Below are 19,279 nucleotides of genomic sequence, written 5' to 3'. Positions count from 1 at the left end.
CAGAAGTCAACCGTATTTAGGTTGTTATACATAGTAATTAAATAAATTAAAGGTAGCAAATATGGTGTATCAAATGCTTCTGCCTTTTGGGGGAGCACCCCCCACCCCAAGAGTCAGTCAGCCTGCCTGCCTACCTTTAAATATCGGGGGCGGGGGGGTTTCCTCCAGGTACTGAGTGTGGGAGCGGGTGACCTGCTGGGTGTGATTTTTCTCCAGCACTTAAGTGTATCTATGTTATTTTGCATTATGGCTCTTTGTGTTTTGCTTTAATACATGGTTTTTATTTATTTTTATTGTTACTGATGATGTATACTGCCCTGAAGAGAGTGTGTGTGTGTGTATGTGTGTATTGGGTTTTCAAAATACAGAAACAACCGTGTTTTTCTTTAGTGCCAATATGAGAAAAATCATCTTCACATATCTTATCTGGTATAATAAAAGAACAAACACTACATACAATTTATCAGACTATATACTTTGCTGATGACACTGCTAGTTGAATTTCTGAAATCCTTTCATAATGAAAGACAGACGCATGACAGAAAAAAAATTAGGTATGTAGTAATAGCTCGGGAAGTACAAAAAAATGTTCTGTGATTTTAGAACCTAACAAAGAGAATGTTTTCCAACTGCAAGAAGCCTAATTTGTTAAGCCTTTTTGCTAGTCTACATGGAACACAAATTTTATTCTAAACTGATTGCTAGTAAGAAAATGATGGTTTTTAAGTCTTCGGAAAGTATTAATGCAGTCTGCTATAATATCACATCGGTCAGTAAACAGATAAGCCAGACATGAACAGCTATGGTTATCTAAAAAATTGTAATTATATTTTAAAAAGAGGAGCATAAACTGTATCAGGTAGTTTTAGATAATTTATTTTTAACCTGCTTTAGCTTCATCTCAAAAAGAAATTCATTTTCCAGAGTCCCATTCCCAAATATTGTTCTATGATTTCCTATCCTGAACTGCATAGTTTTTAATACTTCTCTAAAAAGAGAATTAATTACTAATATGCAAGTTATTTCCCAAATGTGAAGAATGAAGCTGGCAAAGCAGAAGCCAGCAGTTCCTAGACTAGAGAAAACTATTACTTCAGTATAGATTTTGTGCCTTCCAAGGCCATCAAGAGAACAGTTAGGTATCTATTGACTTGGAAAGGCAGGAGGAAAAATCCTAGAATTTAAACCTTGGACCTATATAACGGCTTTAATTTCTATGTATTGAAGTGGATAAATCTTCTATGCATATATGGCTTTATTCTCATCTGCAATAAAGAGATTAATCAAGCTGAGTAATGTCTGTGAGGCTTTTGCTAAGTAAGTAAGTAAAGACAGTCAGATCCTGAATCGGGTGTTAAATATCTGATGAGCCAAAATTTACAGTTGGGCAATAAAGGTATTAGAGTTTAGAAACAATATTCTAGGATCGTCTGAAATAATGATTAATTCTGTCTAGACAACAGCAAAGTTTGCTCGAGTTTTACTCTTGGGAAGAATGGAAATACTAAATGCAGGAGCAAAATTTGAAAATCTCATGTGGGCCATTTTTTTCAATTCTATCAAGAGAAAATCAATACTATCTTGTATTTTGATTCAAAACAATCTAAGACGTTAGTTTCCTTAGGAAGAATGTAATCAGTTATTCTTGAAAAAGTTTTATCATCCAAAACACTTTGGGCACTAACTGCTCGTTATATAGGTCTTCCTTTTCATTCTTGGAAACATCAGATTAGAGAATTTTGTTTCTTCCCCAAGGAGTTTTTAAATTATTTGCTGGGAGATAGAGATAGAGATGCCTTGGGCTGCTTGCAAGAAATGCAACTGAAATAAAATACATAGCCTAGTAGCATATAGTTTCAAACCTTGGACCTAATTATCCTCTATAGACACTGCATGAGAAAGCAATCAGAAATCTGTTGTTCTGTTTCTGTATATTCTGTGAGGTTCCCAATAGAGATACATGCTACTATTACCAATCTGAATGAAAATAAACATGATCCTAGAAATCTCACTCAGAATAAACGATGGCAATGCCTCAGTGGAATCCATTCCAGATAAATGAGTTTTATAAGATGACCATGGTACTTTTTTTAGCACAGCCATACTGATGGATAATATTTTATAATTTATAAATTGGTTTATATTTTAAAACTACAAAGCAAATAAAGAGCCATATGTGCATTCGAATCCCCATCTGGATTAGTTTCCCCTGAAAATATGAATCACACTCTTCTACAAGAAGAAAGCCAATTTCAATTAGCATAGGGAAATTTCCTCATACTATATATAAATTAGTATTATGTACTTTAAGGCAAATACCAATCTTCCAAAATTGAAAATGACTCTGAGGTCCAATTTTTTCCTTTTTTCCTTTCTTTCTGCGCTCCAAATATATTCATCCTTAGGTTTATTTTATTTTAAATTTGGACTGATGCAAAAGAAATTAAGGGAAAACCTGGGTGTTAGGAACAGGAGAAGGAAGCACACAACTGAAGAAATATTTGTTATCATAACAGTAGAAATAAAATATAACCAGTGATTAAAAAAAATGATAATATTCCTAACATCCCTTCACAAATCAGTGACTTCTTATCATACAGAACATAAACTTAATGTGCTCTACTCTAAAGCATTCATTTCTATGACACAAGCAAATCCATGCCCATAGCAATTCAAACATTCTGCTGTAGATTATCTAAAATTTACATAAAGAAATTAAAAAGCATAAAGACACTTTCCTGGAAAACTACCTTAATGCTCTAAATGTTATTAGCCATATATTGGTGATATCAGTGACGTTAACTCACTTTAGAACCAGGTGCAAATTAGCTGATAGCCGTGGATCTGTAAACTGTGTCGTTCTGTTGTTATGGTCAACAAAATAAACTCTGCCTGTGGCTGTATTTCGGATTTCCCATCCAGGAGGCAAAGGACCAAGCTCTTCACAATTGATGTTGCTAAGATCCCTGCAAAAACAAATATAAATGAAAAATATCTCAGCATAGGGCTTCTGAGCCAAGCAAGCATAAATGTAACATAACAATTCCATGAAGTCTATGTCTATGTATTGTTTCAGAAACCTGATCTATTCAGTTGGAATCTCTACTCCCTAGGAACAAGTCCACTAAAGAAAAAGAAAAACATGCTCTTAGAAAGACACTGCACTGCACATGCCATGGAAAAACCGTTATCGCAAAACATGTATTTTTAAAAAAATAAATATTCCAGTAATCAGCATGATTCCTACTTGGAATGTAAGTATTTAAAGGCCACTCTTACTACAGGGGTTTGACACTGATTTTATCTTTACTTATGATTTTAACAAGCCGCCTTAATTTTTTAAAGGTACCTGAAATGCTTTTTTTAAAGCTAAAAACAGACCCTTCTTATTCTCCATAAAGTTTATATAAGCTTGCAATGTACCACAGGTGCCTTTAGCCAACTGTGCAGACTAACCATGAGATGCAGTGACAAGCCCTAGTTGAATACAGGTTTGCTCAATATTTTATGACTAAAATCCTGTACTGTTTGTAAAAGAAGCCTTCAATTTACTTATTCATTATTTCCATTTCCTGCCCTGTACATGTTTCTCTTCCCGCCCTCAGAACAATTAAGCGAGGTAGAACAGATTAAACACAGCAAGTAACCCAAGATCACCCAGTGCCTTTCATAACTCCATAGGGTCTTGACCCTGGGTCTCCACAGTCCTAGTGCTCTGCTTTAACTATTACATCATTTACCAGATTAACACCTCAAAGGAACTAGGAAAGTTACTTCTAAATTTGCAAACAGATAAAAGTACTGAAATCATATCAATATCCATTAATGTTAAAGAAAAATAAACTATGTAAGTCAGCATTTTAGCTCACTGACTTAGTAGTACATGTTTTATACTTTAACAGTTAATATTCTTGTTAAGTGGAAGTCTGCTTGAGTGATGAGACCATCCTCAGTTCTCAAGACCTTGCAGTTCTCCATGTACCACTATAGCTGCTTCAGAGGTTTCTCTGAATTTTAAGGGTAGACAGAGGACTGTAAAGAGTTGGGGAAATTACCATTCTCTTAAAACTGCTGACAGAAGCCATTCTATCAGCAGAAAATCTTCACTGATTTAACTTTCTGTGGTAAGAAAATTAGAGGCAAGTAAATAAAATATATAAATTTAGGTTTAATTATGCACTGAAATGTCATCTCTGGCCAAAGAGAAGTCTTATTCAAACCCCTTCAGAAGTTTGTGTGGTAGGCATGGAAACCTCCTTTTTCAGACCCAGGGATTCTGCCCATGGTGTTCTCTTCTTTTTAAATGAAAACAGAGGTTCTCAAAATGCATTGTTTTCTGAACCAAGTTCTGAATTTGAGTGTCTGTAGGATCACATGATCCACACCATCTTGTCAACAGGCAAGTGTGCAATTATTTGAGATTTGTGAGCTTTTTTGCATTTTATTTGTAAAGTGGCTCTACTTAATTTATAGCTTCAATGAAGATACATTGTTTTCTTACCGAGGTACGCGGGGATCATGCCACGTGCTTACACCAGTTTGAGTATGTAGGAAATATACCTGCCCTTGCTGAGTTGTCCTTTGCTCTGTTTGGGAAATAATCAATGCAAAAACAAATCAAAATGTTCAAAATATTGTTTCCTTCAAGGAAATTCCCTGGAACACCAGTTATCACTGACACACTAGAGATAAACAAACCGCAGAAGTGACAATCTACATACCTCCCCCTCATGAATGTTCCATTTTGGTGTTTTCCAGAACAGCTGTTAAGAGTTCCAAACCTGGACTAGCTTGCACAGTTTGGCTAAGCCAGAGTGGGGTAATCTGGGCTTTTTATACAATGTATTTTCCCAACTGGCCATTTTATTCTGTTTCTGTGTTGTATTTTTAACTATTGTTAACCATCTCAGGGCCAGAACATTGGAAGAATTTAAAAAATACTAGGGTTGTTCGAATTAACCTTTTTACAGCGTAATATTACAGGGTTAGCTTCACAGAACTTCCATGCATACAACTGCAGTTTTCAACTTGGAATAAGTCTAAAGAATAGTGGCTATTCATAAACACACAGAGATACACAGAGGTGTGTTTATGTGAAAAAAGACCAAAGATGCTTTCAGAAAAAAAAAATGGAACTTCATTGGAATACAAACAACAGCTTCCACTGTAACTTTCCTCTGTTTTCCTATTGCATCTTTGGTCTTCTTTAACCGCAGAAATCCCTTGGATGATAGCTGAAAAGCTGCTAGAGATAGCGCAGTGAGCTTTACTGGACTCCCAACCACCTCCCTCTCACCCCGTTCACATCTGGATCCAGCTTCTTCTCCAATAACTCTTGAGACCTGCCTGTCTGTCATAGGATAAAGACATTTTCAAGGGTGGGTTATAAGAGGAAAAATATATAAGGGGAAAGAAAGCAATCTTTTAAAGCTGTTATTTTATGCAGTCACAGTGAATTTAATTCCACTGAAGAGAGTGGAAAGAAAGCTGAGTGAAGGTTGGAGAGTCAGCACACAATATAAAATGGGGAAATGAAGAATCTCCAGTATCTCTAGTAACTTAAGTATCTGAATGCAGAATATTCCTCCATATGTTGAGAAGTCAGTCTGAGTTTAACAGGAGTTACTCGTATGGAGGTTTCATTAGTACATTTGTAAAGCAAATATATTTTCCAGATAGATTAGTCAGCACTACCATCATTTTGAGACATGAGTGGCAATTGTAAGCATCTTAAACTTGTTAAGTTAAATCAAAGATTGTTTATTACTGTTTATTCATGCCTTTGCTCTTGCTACCATGATCATGAAATACTCCTTTTTCTTCATCCCTGTTCAAACCAAAAATGAATTTCTGTACAAGGTAAAAGAACAAATCCTTCAACTACCAATATTCCCAGCTCAGACTTGCAAGGGCATTCTATATATGTCAACAGATTCTGCAGACGGAGCCACTAAATACAGAAATGGTACATACTGAGTCTGCATGTATATTGACAGCTCACTGCCAACTAGATCAATACACATTTTGAAATAAGCAGTAAGGGTTCTGGTGGGAGTGGGGGGACAACTTTTCATTCTCTTCCTCTAAAAAGCATCAGTGAGATGGGCATCATATATGCACAAACAGAAACACACACGCATACATGTATACATACACACATAATTTAAATTTGATCAGAGAATCCCAACATTCTGATGGTCAGTTAATAACTTCCTGGTACGCATTTTAAGGTTTCAGAACTTGCTGTTTTAAATACAATAGCATATATTTTAAAATCCTAAAATGTAAGCAAAACTCAAAGTATAGATTTGCGTAAGGAAAAAAAATCTATGTTAGAATAATAAAAGCTAAGTTCCAGAAGAATTGTGATATCTGAGCTAGAGGAAGTAAATGTTTTAAGTGTGTTTGTGCGTGCACACATGCATGCATGCTCACACACACACATTTATTTATTGAACTTATACCCTGCCACAGTAGCTTACATAATATATAACAAAATTAATATATCCGCAGGACAATTAAAAACAATTAACATCACCCCCCTGACAGGAACCACATACAGAACAAATGAAAACAGAAAAAGAGTAAAAGAGTTAGAACACATGTGTGTATTTTGAAAGTGAGAATATATAATATTAGTGACATGTCTAAAGCAGTTTAGATTTCTAATTTTTTAAAAACAATATACCAATGTGCTCATATTCACAACAGACAAGGCTATCCTCATCTTTCTTTGCAATGCCACAATGTATCTCATTTTAAAAACCTAAAGTTTTCTCTTTGTCTAAAGATACTGATTCAAAATTAGCCAATTTTATACCTACACTGGGTTGTAGTGTAAGTCTTTTATGGTAAGGAAAATATCTCTGATTATACTAATTAACCACAAGGTCCCAGCATCTCCGTAGTCATGCACAGTTGCCAAATCATCATGGTTAGCACCAGCATTATTGTATAATCCAATGGAAAAAAAAAGTCCCTTAAGTGGGAAACCATGACCTCTATACGTTCTTTATAAAAGACAAGCAGATAGTTACACAATTTTAGGAATACATACCATATCCTTCAGGTAGATCTGGAGGTGTATGCAGGTGAGTCCTGCTCATGTAATTCCTATGCCTCTGAGATCTTACTCTTCTTTCTGCTAGCCTGGGGTCAAATGACTGTCCACATGTTGCACCATTTATTCCTGTAAGAGGTGTGTTCTCATCCACAAAGCAACTCAGAGGTCTACCTGGACTGGAATATTCTGATGCTGGCCTATTGAAAAACAACAATCTATGCTTCTTCTATCATAAGGATATTACAGTTTAAAATTATAGTTAGTTTTAAGTAATGTGTTATGAAATACTAATTAAAATCCAAATTCAAATAAACAAACAAACAAATAAAAGTTTATTATTCCATTTTAATTATCTGTAATAATTCCAAACAGAATTAAAAAGTAGCAGTTAAAATACACCTCACAGAATTGCAGCTACTGTAAAACTACACTGCCTAAAAAAACCCCCAGGTCATTAGAAACAAATTAAACAGCACAAGAAGACTGGATGCAACAGAGTGAAACAGCAGACAAGTGTGGAGGACAGTCTCTTGGCTTCTGGCATAGCAAATTCTTGGTAAATATAGCACTGTCATCAGATCTTAATAAATGAGTTGTCATGACAGAGAGTCTACTTTTTGGGTATCTACCTCCAAAGCCCAAACAGTTATTTTATATGAATATGAATAGATTGGTAGAGAGGTATTACACATTCATAGTAGTTGTCCCTTCAACGACCTGGCTGCAAGTTTTATACCAGAAGCAGTTTCCAGCTCAATCGTAAGGGTAACTCTGCATAAAGCACATTTCCAATAATCCAGTCCTAAAATTATCAGCACAAGGATTGCTATGGCCATATTAGTCCTGAGAAGGAATGGCTACCGGTGGTAAAGAACCAGCTTAGAAAAAAGTTCTCGCCACAGAGACCACTAATGCCTCCATTGATAATAGCAGCTCTAGGGCCATCCCCACACTGTACTTCACTCAGAAATGTTCACACTGTTTGCATTGTACTAGAGATGGGACAAAGACTTGGGGAAAGGGAAAATGAGAGATCTGATTTCTCACGTATTAGCAATAACACAGTGGCCATCTTTATAACCAATCAAAGCAGAATCAGAAAAGTCCTTGTGCATTTGTACTGGTGCACAAGTGTCATTGTCACCCACTCTCAATGGAAAGCAAACTAGGAATAGTTTTTTAATGCATTGTCCAAACTGTTTCCTTGTTTTTCCCTTTCCTAGAAAGGATATATAAACCAATAACAAACCCTGATTTAGTTTAATCAAAACCAGAATTCTGTGAAACACTGGCTTATCTTTCTATATAAATACAACCCTTCATTCCTGTTGATTTATCACCTATTATTGAATATTTTTTTAAAAAATGGACTTAAGGACAACTAATAAAACGGAGATAAGCAACTTTTTTGATCCAGTAGGCATATGTGGAAGTTTGAAATAATGTAAGTGTTCTAGCAAAATGACTGTTGTAGAAGGGAATAAAAATGAAAAGTTAGTTTTCATCTGAAAACTAATTAGGATGCTCTGCCTCTCAATATTCCTTTTGTCATTTTTTTTTCTGGGCAAGTGGCACAATTCCAAACAAAGGAATGAGCTGTACCCTTCATTTCTGTTCTCTGTGAAGGCCCATAGGATTTATGTGCCATAACTGACTACGACAGTCCTTCTTCTCAACTTTCTTCTCCCATATTACTGCATGCTGCATTATTTGGATCTGAGCCACAGGAAAGTGCAATTTATCCAGTACGAAAGAGAAATGCCGTATTTCCTTCTTATGTTTTTTTTTAAATGCTAAAGGAACTATTTCTTGAGAAGTAGTCATTTTAAATTTTTGTAGTAAAAACAGAAAAGAACCTTGCAGCCTGTTAATGATGAACAAATGGATTATGCTTAGGTTTTCATAGAACTTCCATGACAAGATTCTCATAAGCAAGTATGTTCTATGTAAAAATGTTTATGTATTAAATATGTGAAAAAGAGCTTTAATTTGGGAGGGCAGGTCATAATGTAGAACAACAACTTAGAATTGGAGAATTCCTAGTACTGACAACCATTAGAGTTGTAGCCACTCAGTACTTTTAACTCTTTTTAAGAATTCTTACCGTGTTGGTCTCTCCCACTGTGTTGTTCGCGTGATATGATTTAAATACTGAATTCTTCCAGAAGCTGTCCTCCTTTCTTCCCAGCTAAATTTTTTTATATTGAAAGAAAAGTGTATCTTATAAGAAGTTTGACTTTAAAAGGCTTGAGCTCACAGAGAGTATTATTTATTAAATAGGTTTATGTGTAATACATTTTAAACTAGTATTCTTTCATTCTTTGTTGTCACTGCAAATATTAAGCACAAATTAATGTGCATTTGTGGCATCCAATATACTGTTTTATTTAGGCCTTCAAAAAATTAACTTACCCATCAGGCAAATCATTGTCAAATAGTCTACTGCAATCAACAACTTGCCCTCCTGTGCCTATCCGGTCCCTGGACTGAAGACTTACTATCAAAAAACAAAAGACAAAATTAGAACTGTATTATGGCACATCTTATGGAAGAATGGTTGGTGAAGATGATCGCTAAATTGACTTCTTTGATCAGAGAAAAGACAATATCTACGTTTATTGCCAACTGGAAACCCCTTACAGACTTTTTGCATGAAACAGAAAAAAATGAACTTATTATTTATGGTTTTGATGATTAGACAGAATAGATTATAGAAAAAAGAGAGTTATATTATAACCATAGAGCAAAGGATAAATTTATAACTGTCTTATAACTGCTGTAGAGAAGATCAGAAGCTACTTCTTTGTACCTTGTTTCTTTCTTTTCTTTTCTTTTCTATTTTCTTTTTACTTTCTTTTCCCCTTTCTTGCACTTTTAGCTCTTTTCTTTTTCTCACTCTATATTAGATTCTATTAGTTTTTATCTTCTTTCTTAAAATCTTTAGTAAAATTATACATAAAAAATTATTATGGCATATCTTGCATGAATCTTTTTGGGCCAGTGATAGATACATTTGGATTTTTGAAAACATGTTGGATGCTCCTATCTTTTCACTGAAATCTCTAAGGATTTCTCGAAGATAGCAGAAAGCAGGTTGCTGAGATCCTAAAATACAACTGATCTGACCCTTGAAATTTTAGCTCAGTAAATAGGTATTCCTATAACCATGTCTCTATCACCTCAAGCTACAATCTTACATCTTCAATCTTCTCCACAGTGGCCTAGCAGAACACACATACTTTTGTTAAAAAAGATTATTTTACTACAAAGATTGCTAACATCACATTAATGGATGATTTATTGTAGAATACAGGTATTGTTAACTCCAGAGCTTCTAGTAAGTATTATGTAAATGTAATATCCTATTACTTTTAACAGTGGCATATACAACACAATTATATTACAAAAATAGTTTAAATGCTGTACAAACAATTCCCATATTCACACATGCATTAAAAAGACAATCTTTATTGCTAACATTTCTTCCATTCGAAGATTTTTCACAATAAAATAAAATGACAATTCTGTGCCTAAAGTGTTGCAAATAATACAACAAAGGCTATCTGTGTAAACCTAAGTAGTTCTGTTTACTTTCTAAAGAGGCCAGTCAAGAATGAAACTGAACACATGACTTATTTGTGGTTTCTGTGGCATTAAGATTAATGGGCTTTTCCTAATCCTGTTTAGATTGGAAGTGAAAGCTCAAGTCTAGACCAAAATGAGCATCAACCCAGTGAAAGATAACAAGTAGGCTGGGCCCCACTGCAACCAAAAGAAATGGTGGCATTCCGAAGGTAGGGCACCATCGGCAAACAGACCCCTATAATTCCACCTGCTGGGATCAGCATTTTCAAAAAGAACTGGGAAGCAAGAATACAATCTGTAAATCAAATGTCTAGAAATTATGATTAGATGCAATCTAGTCTTGCTCCAGCATTTAAATCAGTTAAATCATAGTCAACTACTCAGTGGAATGGATTCTTAAATGTTAATATTTTAAACAGTGTCAGATAGTAAAGTTCAACTTCATTGACAGAGCCTCCTAACATTGGGATATAAAACATTTGGAATGGATGTACTATTTAAACACATGATTTGCAGCATATGTGTGAAATCAGTCAAACTCTATTTCAAAACACCATCACAACAAACAAACGTGCTTGTCTGTTTCCCTTCTTAAAATCACTCCTCTTGAAAAACAAATTCATATGGTTAACAAGTATATTTACAAGATACAAAACATAACAGGCTTGATAAAAGCATAGCTAAAGCAATTTTAAACATTATTTTCAATGAGAAGAGAAAAAAGTAGTACGTAACATGTAAGCTTAGTTGGCTTACACATTTCAGTTACACAATATCTGACTATCTCTATTACAAATCTATATATATACACATATACACACACACACACACACACATACATACATATATATATATATATATATATATATATATACACACATACATACATACATACTTGCCAAAGCTTAAATAGAAACGGTAAGCTGAGTGCAATTATTACCAAGGGAGAAAAAATGAATTCCAAATAATGCTGATAAACAGAAGTACAGGAATTGTATACAATGGTTTCTCTTTCCAATCACCCAGCAGAGCTCTAGACTACAGGGGTAAACCCTCTCATTATGCTTTACACCCCCAGATCCACTTCAGACAATAGGGGAACCCTCATGAACAACATGGGAGGAGGCAAAGAGGGGTGCATACAAAAGGAAGAAACGGAAATGAAATGCATCCTTTTTTATTCATAGAAACATTTGCTGGATCAAAGGAGCTTTCATGGACAATGTTCCATCTGTACTATTCCTCTTCCATGTTTTCAGAGGGGCCTCTTCCAAAAGACCGTACTGTTTTACCTGTCATATGTTATTTTGAGGAAGGAAACTACCACAGAAGCCTTTCAAAACTTCTCTGCCAATAGCGTGCAGAATTGTGGCAGCTTTAGGTGGAGTTTTCTGTCAAAACTACCTAGGACTACGTTAAAATCATGCCATTCTGACTTGAAACTGACTCAAATAATGGGAGAATCATATTTTGCATTCATTCTTTCCCATTTTCCCCCCAAGTTAATAATCCTGGTGTTTGAAATACATATTTAAATTAAATCATTACTTACCTACTATCTGTCCTCTAACTGTATCGTTGTCATTTGGCCCAAGTTTGCACAGATCTAATCTCTGATCTATAAAAAACAGAGAATAGTGCACCTTATTTCTATGTAGTGACCATATAAAGTAATTCCTATGGCAAAATACATTTCTAGAATTTCAAAAGAAGATGAAAAGCATACTTGTCTTCACCCCCCAAAGGCACATTCAGTTATAATTTCTATAGAATACTAACTTTAAAGTCTCTCTAAAAAGTTTATTCCAAAGCATGGAAGTATTTTCAAATATATGAAAATATATTTATATATTTTAATATGATTATATTATATTATAATCATACTATATGATTCTCCTATGCCGCCCCCCCTCTGCAGGGAGGCAGGACCCATTCAACTGGTCTACCCCTGGCCACTGATGGAACCACTAGGGTTTCAGAGGGAACTGGGGGTTATCCCTGAGGAGCAGCTGCACAGTCCAGCGGAGGCCCTGGCTGCAGCCTGGAATAGGGAGGCGGCCAGGGCCTTGGACAGGATCGCGCCTGTGCAGCCTCTCTTGCCCCATTCTACCCGGCACTCCCTGTGGTTTACGGAGGAGTTGCGGGTTTTGAAGAGGGTTAAGAGACGCCTAGAGCACCGCTGGAGGAAGACAAAGACCGAATCTGATTGAACACAAGCTAGAGCCCCTATTAAGGCCTACCTTGTGGTGGTAAGAGCAGTGAAACGTCAGTATTTCTCCGCTCTTATTGCATCCACAGAATGCCACCTGGTGGCCCTGTTTAAGATCACCCGATCCCTTCTGGGGAAAGGGGAGTCAGCACTCCATCTACAGGGCCGTGTTGACGAGTTTTCTGGGCATCTGCAGGATAAAATCACTTGGATCCGTTCCACGTTGGACTCCAAGTGTGAGACAGGGTCTGGGGGAGATGCCCAGGGAATGGACACCCAGTTATCTGGGAACAGTTTGATCCTGTTGGGCCCGAGGAAGTCGACAGGATCCTCCAGACTGTAAATTCCACCACTTGCCAATTAGGTCCATGTCCCTCCTGGCTAGTGAAGGCAGTTCGGGAAGTGACATGTGGTTGAGTCCAGATGATAGTAAATACATCTTTGAGACAGGGAGTGTTTCCAGTGGCCTTTAAGGAGGCACTGGTGCACCCCCTCCTCAAGAAACCATCGCCAGACCCTACTATCCTGTACAATTTTCGTCCAGTCTCCCACCTCCCCTTTTTGGGGAAGGTGGTTGAGAAAGTGGTGGCGTTACAGCTCCAGAGGATCCTGGAGGAAGCAGATTATCTAGACCCCTTTCAGTCAGGTTTCAGGCCTAGTTATGGGATGGAAATGGCATTGGACACACCTATGGATGATCTCTGGCAGGAGCGGGATGGGGCAGTGCCTCCATCCTGGCCCTTCTTGACCTTTCAGCAGATTTCAATACTGTCGACCACGGTATCCTTTTGGGTCGGCTCAGGGAATTGGGGGTGGGCGGCATAGTTCTGCGCTGGTTCACCTCCTTCCTCCAGGGCCGGTCCCAATTGGTGTTGATAGGGAGTGAGAGAATCAACCCACGGACCCTTCTCTGTGGGGTGCCACAGGGCTCGGTAAGCTCTCCATTCCTTTTTAACATCTACATGAAACCACTGGGCAAGATCATCCATCACCATGGGATAAGGTATCATAAGTATGCTGATGATACTCAATTAAACATCACCATCCTGACTGACTAAAGTGATGCTGTGACCACCCTCTCTCAGTGCCTGGGGGCTGTGGGGGCCTGGATGGGGAACAACAGGCTTTGGCTGAATCCTGGTAAGACAGGGTGGCTGTGGATTAATGGCTCCTAGGTATCTGGGAAATTGTCATCTTTGGTTCTCAATGGGGTCGCACTGCCCCAGACAGACCTGGTGCATAACTTGGAGGTCCTACTGGACTCACGACTCTTACTTGAAGAACAGTGGCAGTCATGGCCAGGAGGGCCTTTGCTCAACTTCATGTTATGCACCAGTTATGCCCTTTCCTGGATCAAGAGGCCCTTCAAACGGTTACTCATGCCCTGGTCATCTCCCATATAGACTACTGTAATACACTCTACATGGGGCTACCCTTGAAGAATATCCGGAAGCTACAACTGGTCCAGAATGCAGCCACGCGGGCAATTTTAAGTGCCCCAAGGTCTGCACATATAACACCTTTGCTATGCGAGCTGCACTGGCTCCCAGTTTGCTTCCGGGTCCAATTCAAGGTGTTGGTTATTACCTTTAAAGGCCTACATGGCATGGGGCCAGGTTATCTGAGGGACCATCTTGTCCCCATCATGTCAACCCGTCCCACCTGCTCATGCAGAGAGGGCATGTTATGGACCCCATCCGTAAAGGAATTCCATATGACGGGGTCCAGGAAGCGGGACTTCTCTGCAGTAGCTCCTGCCCACTGGAACATTCTTCCCACAGAGGTGAGACAAGCCCCCTCACTCCTGGACTTCCGCAAAAAGCTAAAAACCTGGTTTTGCCATCATGCCTGGAACAGGAAGGAGAACAGCCATTTGTGGGGATGGCTAGCACCCTAGGACAATCTTTTAAACTCACAGACTGAAACACAACTTTTAGCCACCTGGATTTTATTATATTTTATATTTTTTATTGTCTATTTATTATTGTATTTATATTGACATTGAATTTTAAATTTTGTTTCTGTAAACTGCCCAGAGTCCTTCCTTTGTGGGGGAGATGGGTGGTAATAAAATTCGACAAATAAATAAATAAATATTTGTGTTCTGCCTACTTACAACCAGTGTCTTTGAGGCGGTTGATAGCATTAGAAAGAAGTCTCACACAACCCAGAAAACCAGCTCCCTGTTTTTTATGGATTTTCTTGTGGTTCCATACACTGATTGTTATAGAGTCAGACTTTCCAATGTATCTGGAAAAAAAAGACAGGAATCAGCAATCAAACATATGTTGACTGCATACCTCTGTTATAACAGTCTATGAAATACAATTTTTGATTGCAAAATATTTTTGAAGCTACAGAGAATAAAAATAGTTATCAGAGGTCAAATGCACTATACACAGATGTGCAAAAGTCTCCATCATAATTATTCGTAAAAAGATTCAACATGAAGAAATGGCAAAGGAGTTTTTAAAAATACCTTATGTAAATCATATATTGCTGACATCCTTTGGCTAAACAGTAACAGCTTGTCAAACAGAAAAAGACTGGTATGTTGTTGAGTGTTTAATTTGGGGGAGGAGCTATAACATTTAAGAATTAAGATTCTCTCTGGGAGATGTTTAGTAAGCTTCTCCCATTACATACATTCTCTTAGTACAAACATCTAAGTATTCAGTTTATTAAAACATACCTTCCTACACACACACTAGAGCTGCAATGCATCTCTCATTATTTAATAAAAATGAAGCTCTCATAGTTTATAGATCAATAATTGACTATTTTCCAAGACTTACAATGGTATGTTTTTGGAAAAGTCTATTCATATAATGATCCCTCCAACTTGTTTCTACATGCAATTTCTACTATCAAACACGAAGACTTCAGTTGAATGTAAGAAGGGAAGAGATGTTTTGCCCCTGTATCCCTCCAATTACAAAAAGAAGGGAGAAGCATCCTCTATGGGCCATTCCCCCTAGAGGCACCCACGACACTACGGTTCCAGCAAATGGTGTCAGCAATTCAAGAGAGACAATTTCTTAATATTCCATATAATATGCATTTTTGCCCATGTTCCAAGGAAATTACTGAAAATTTTATACATTATTTATTGAACTGCCTTATTTCTGCTTCAGCATGCAGAAAGTTTTTGGAGCCCCTCTTGATAGGAAAATCATTTTGGACTGATTCAAATAAAATTGAATATTTAATTAATTTAGACAAGGACACCACCACTATGGAGGTTAGGAAACTTTGCATGGGCTGCTGCTAAACAGAGAGATTATTTTTATCGAAAGTTTCTAATGTTTCTCCATTATTTTATCTTTAAAATTTAATATTCTTACTGATTTTTGCACATTAAATATATTTTATTAATGTTTGACCACTTTTATATAGGTTTTGGAAGTTTAATGTAAAGGCAAGAGTCACTGAAGAAGATCCTGATGTGTGGAAAAACTGAAGGCAATTAAAAAAGATGCTGACAGAAGACAAAGTGACTACATACTATCACTGATGACACAAGCATAAGCTTATAGGAATGTAAAGAAGCTGTTATTAGACAATCTTGGTAAAGATTGGATCATGAAGAGTCAGAAGTGACGGAACAATAATACAGTATTTTGCTAATATTACATGCAAAACACACATAGTCCATACATTCTAGAAGAGGTCCCAAGCTTTCAAATAGAACGCAGAGCGTTTTCTTGAACCCCTTGTCAAAATTAAAATCAGAGATTGTATTAATTTTTTAATAACACAATGTTGAAAAAACTAGGAGACTATATAGGAGTCTAAAAATTGGCCATTATTGTTTTACAGATACAGATAAACAAATCTAGTTCATATTTAGTTGCTAAACTCGAACCTTTCACAAATGTATAATTATTAGTGCCAAGAATTTCATATATTTGCTCCATTCCTCTCATGAGTCATCAAAGCTCTGTAGCTACAGCATTTTGCCACTGAGATACTATTATCTTTGCATAGAAACTACTTTTTTTTAACAAGGAATACATCATTAATTCAGTGTCCCCATGTAATAGTGTGCTGTTAGGATAAACATTATCACTGTGTCTTATAAACCTAGAGTATTATATTATTTCCAGAAGAGGACATTGATGTAAATAGTTTGAGAGAAACAGACTAACCATTATGTTAGGCAAAATATATGTTATCCTTCTGTATTTTCTTGCCTTCTACAAAAGGAAATAAGTATCCAAAATCTGCAATGCATCATTCATATAGGGTAAGATTTGATAGATAGATAGATAGATAGATAGATAGATAGATAGATAGATAGATAGATAGATAGGATTACTTAGATTGCTTATGGTAAGATCTAGTATAGTAAAATGGAGACTGCAGAGTTTGATCACTTAGATCTACATCAATTAGTACTATTGATGCAGAAGGGAGTTGATCTTGGGAAACCCACAGTTTCAATGGAAAAAAGGGTAAATACTTTCAGAGTTGAGAAGGGAATTTGAATAGGTATGTTTCTTGAAAACTAAACCAGAATGACACTAGGATGATTCTGTAGCCTTAACCCATCTTATATTTCTTTTTCTTTTTTTTGGTTTTGTTGCAGTTGATAGGGCAAATCAGTTCAACCTGGACTTTTCAAATTTTGGACAAGTTCAAGGATCAACCAAATGTACATGGTATCACAGAATTTGCCAAAGCCAAAGTAGTTGATAGCATAGCAAACTGCACTGCATCCAAACAAATACTCCTTTTGCTGTCAAAATTGAAATCACACTTGCAAAAAAACAACAACACAAGACTAAACATTGTTCTGGGGAAATGAAAGGGTTGAAGAACTCCTAAGCAAAACTACTAGGACAGTGATCAACAAAGAATTAAGCAGAAACAGCAGATGCATATTCTTTGTGTAAGTGCAGTGAGGAAGAGAGATTGGGGATGCTCTGACCAAATTATCTATGGAATGTTTTAAACAAGATTCTGCAAAGATTCAGAACCAATGCTCATAAAGCAATGAGACCATGAAGGGAAAAAAATGTTTCTTCAAACACATTTATTGCTTTTAAAAGGGGCAAAGCAGAAATATTATTAATTCAATTTGTATGGCTGCCCATCTCATCTAAGTGACTCTGGGTGGCTCACAGTAGGTAAAAGCAATAAAAAACAAGTGAAAAACCAAATAGAATTAAGATACAGCAAGCACCTTTGCATATGTTTTTTAAGGTAGATGCATATAATAATGACAATGACCACTCAGAAATTGTAAAAGTTATCATTTATTATGCTAAAGTACCATGGACATTTGCCTAAACCCAAGAAGTCTGGTAGCACCTTTTCCAACTAACACATTTTATTAGAAGGCGTAAGCCTACTTGCCTCATCTCCTTTTTAAATCCTACATCAGTCTAGCCACTCCATGCATCTGCTAAAACTAGCCACAGCTCATAAAAAGCATATGCCTTTCAATTAAATCTGCAGGTAGGAAAAGGTGCTACTAGACTCCTTCTGATTTTTGACTACCATAGACTAATACAGTTCTCCTTCTACAGTGCCTAAACCTAAAAATACATGTACCTTCTGATCTTTTTATGGCTCTTAAAAGGTAGCTAAATGCATTAATTTCAATGAAGGGACCAAGTTCAACACACATCACAGGAAGCCTACTAAAATTTCCCACAAATTGCTAAGCTAACAGTAGATTGCAATATTTGTCCAACTGTTGTAATTGTAAGGAACTCCTAAAACTCACTGATCTGACTTCTATTCACATTCAGAAAGCTTAATACAAGTTATTTGCATGAAACATTTTAAAGGAGCATTTTTTAAAAAAGCAACCAATTTATATTTCATACTAGCTTCCCTTCTACTTTTGTGAAGGTGGAAATACTCCTTTAAGGGGTGGGGAAACTTTTTTCAGTTCAGGGTCACTTGAAATAATTTATCAGTGACTGGGCTATTTTTTTTTCTCTTCTACAACTTTCTTCTCTCTCCTCCCCAACATTTTCCCAACCCAGTAGGATGCCAGGGCAGGAGCAGATTGCTCTTGAAAGCTGCCTGATAGGACTACTTAAGAGAGTATTCTTTTTTATGATCTAGCAATTATTACTTAGGCAGTGATATACTGGGATCATTAGAAGTGAACATGCTGGGGTAATAACTGGTTTCTAAAATAACTTACTATCCTTAGTTAAAGGAAGAATGATACATTTTTGCACTAAACTGTTTTACTACAAGTCTCATCACCACTGACCACCAGGCATGCTTTGTGAAGCTGGTGGGAATTTGGAATCCAATCCTATCTGGTAAGTCTATAGATCTCCATTCCTCATCCAAAATCTGCAATTTTGTCTGTATTTTCCAACTTTCACAAGAATACAAATCCTCATCTCGTCAGTTAAGCACTTTTTATACAGAAAAGCACAATTTAAGAATCAGTATCT

At 36.7% G+C, this 19,279-nt stretch overlaps 1 protein-coding gene across 1 annotated transcript in view; it reads right to left on the bottom strand.

Annotated features, from left to right (window-relative positions):
- Positions 1-19,279, bottom strand: part of SMURF2 (SMAD specific E3 ubiquitin protein ligase 2) — a 70,523-nt gene that overhangs the window by 16,015 nt on the left and 35,229 nt on the right. Inside the window, exons 4-10 of the mRNA XM_063293496.1 lie at positions 14,974-15,107; positions 12,201-12,266; positions 9,476-9,560; positions 9,168-9,251; positions 7,058-7,260; positions 4,502-4,586; positions 2,808-2,966 (exon numbers count right to left, since the gene is read on the bottom strand). Coding sequence (XP_063149566.1) covers positions 2,808-2,966; positions 4,502-4,586; positions 7,058-7,260; positions 9,168-9,251; positions 9,476-9,560; positions 12,201-12,266; positions 14,974-15,107 — 816 coding nt within the window. The remainder of the gene's footprint in view (positions 1-2,807; positions 2,967-4,501; positions 4,587-7,057; positions 7,261-9,167; positions 9,252-9,475; positions 9,561-12,200; positions 12,267-14,973; positions 15,108-19,279) is intronic.

This window comes from Candoia aspera, chromosome 2 (genome assembly GCF_035149785.1).
Source record: "Candoia aspera isolate rCanAsp1 chromosome 2, rCanAsp1.hap2, whole genome shotgun sequence".
Classification (NCBI taxonomy): Eukaryota; Metazoa; Chordata; class Lepidosauria; order Squamata; family Boidae; genus Candoia; species Candoia aspera.
This window is presented reverse-complemented; position numbering and strand designations above follow the sequence as displayed.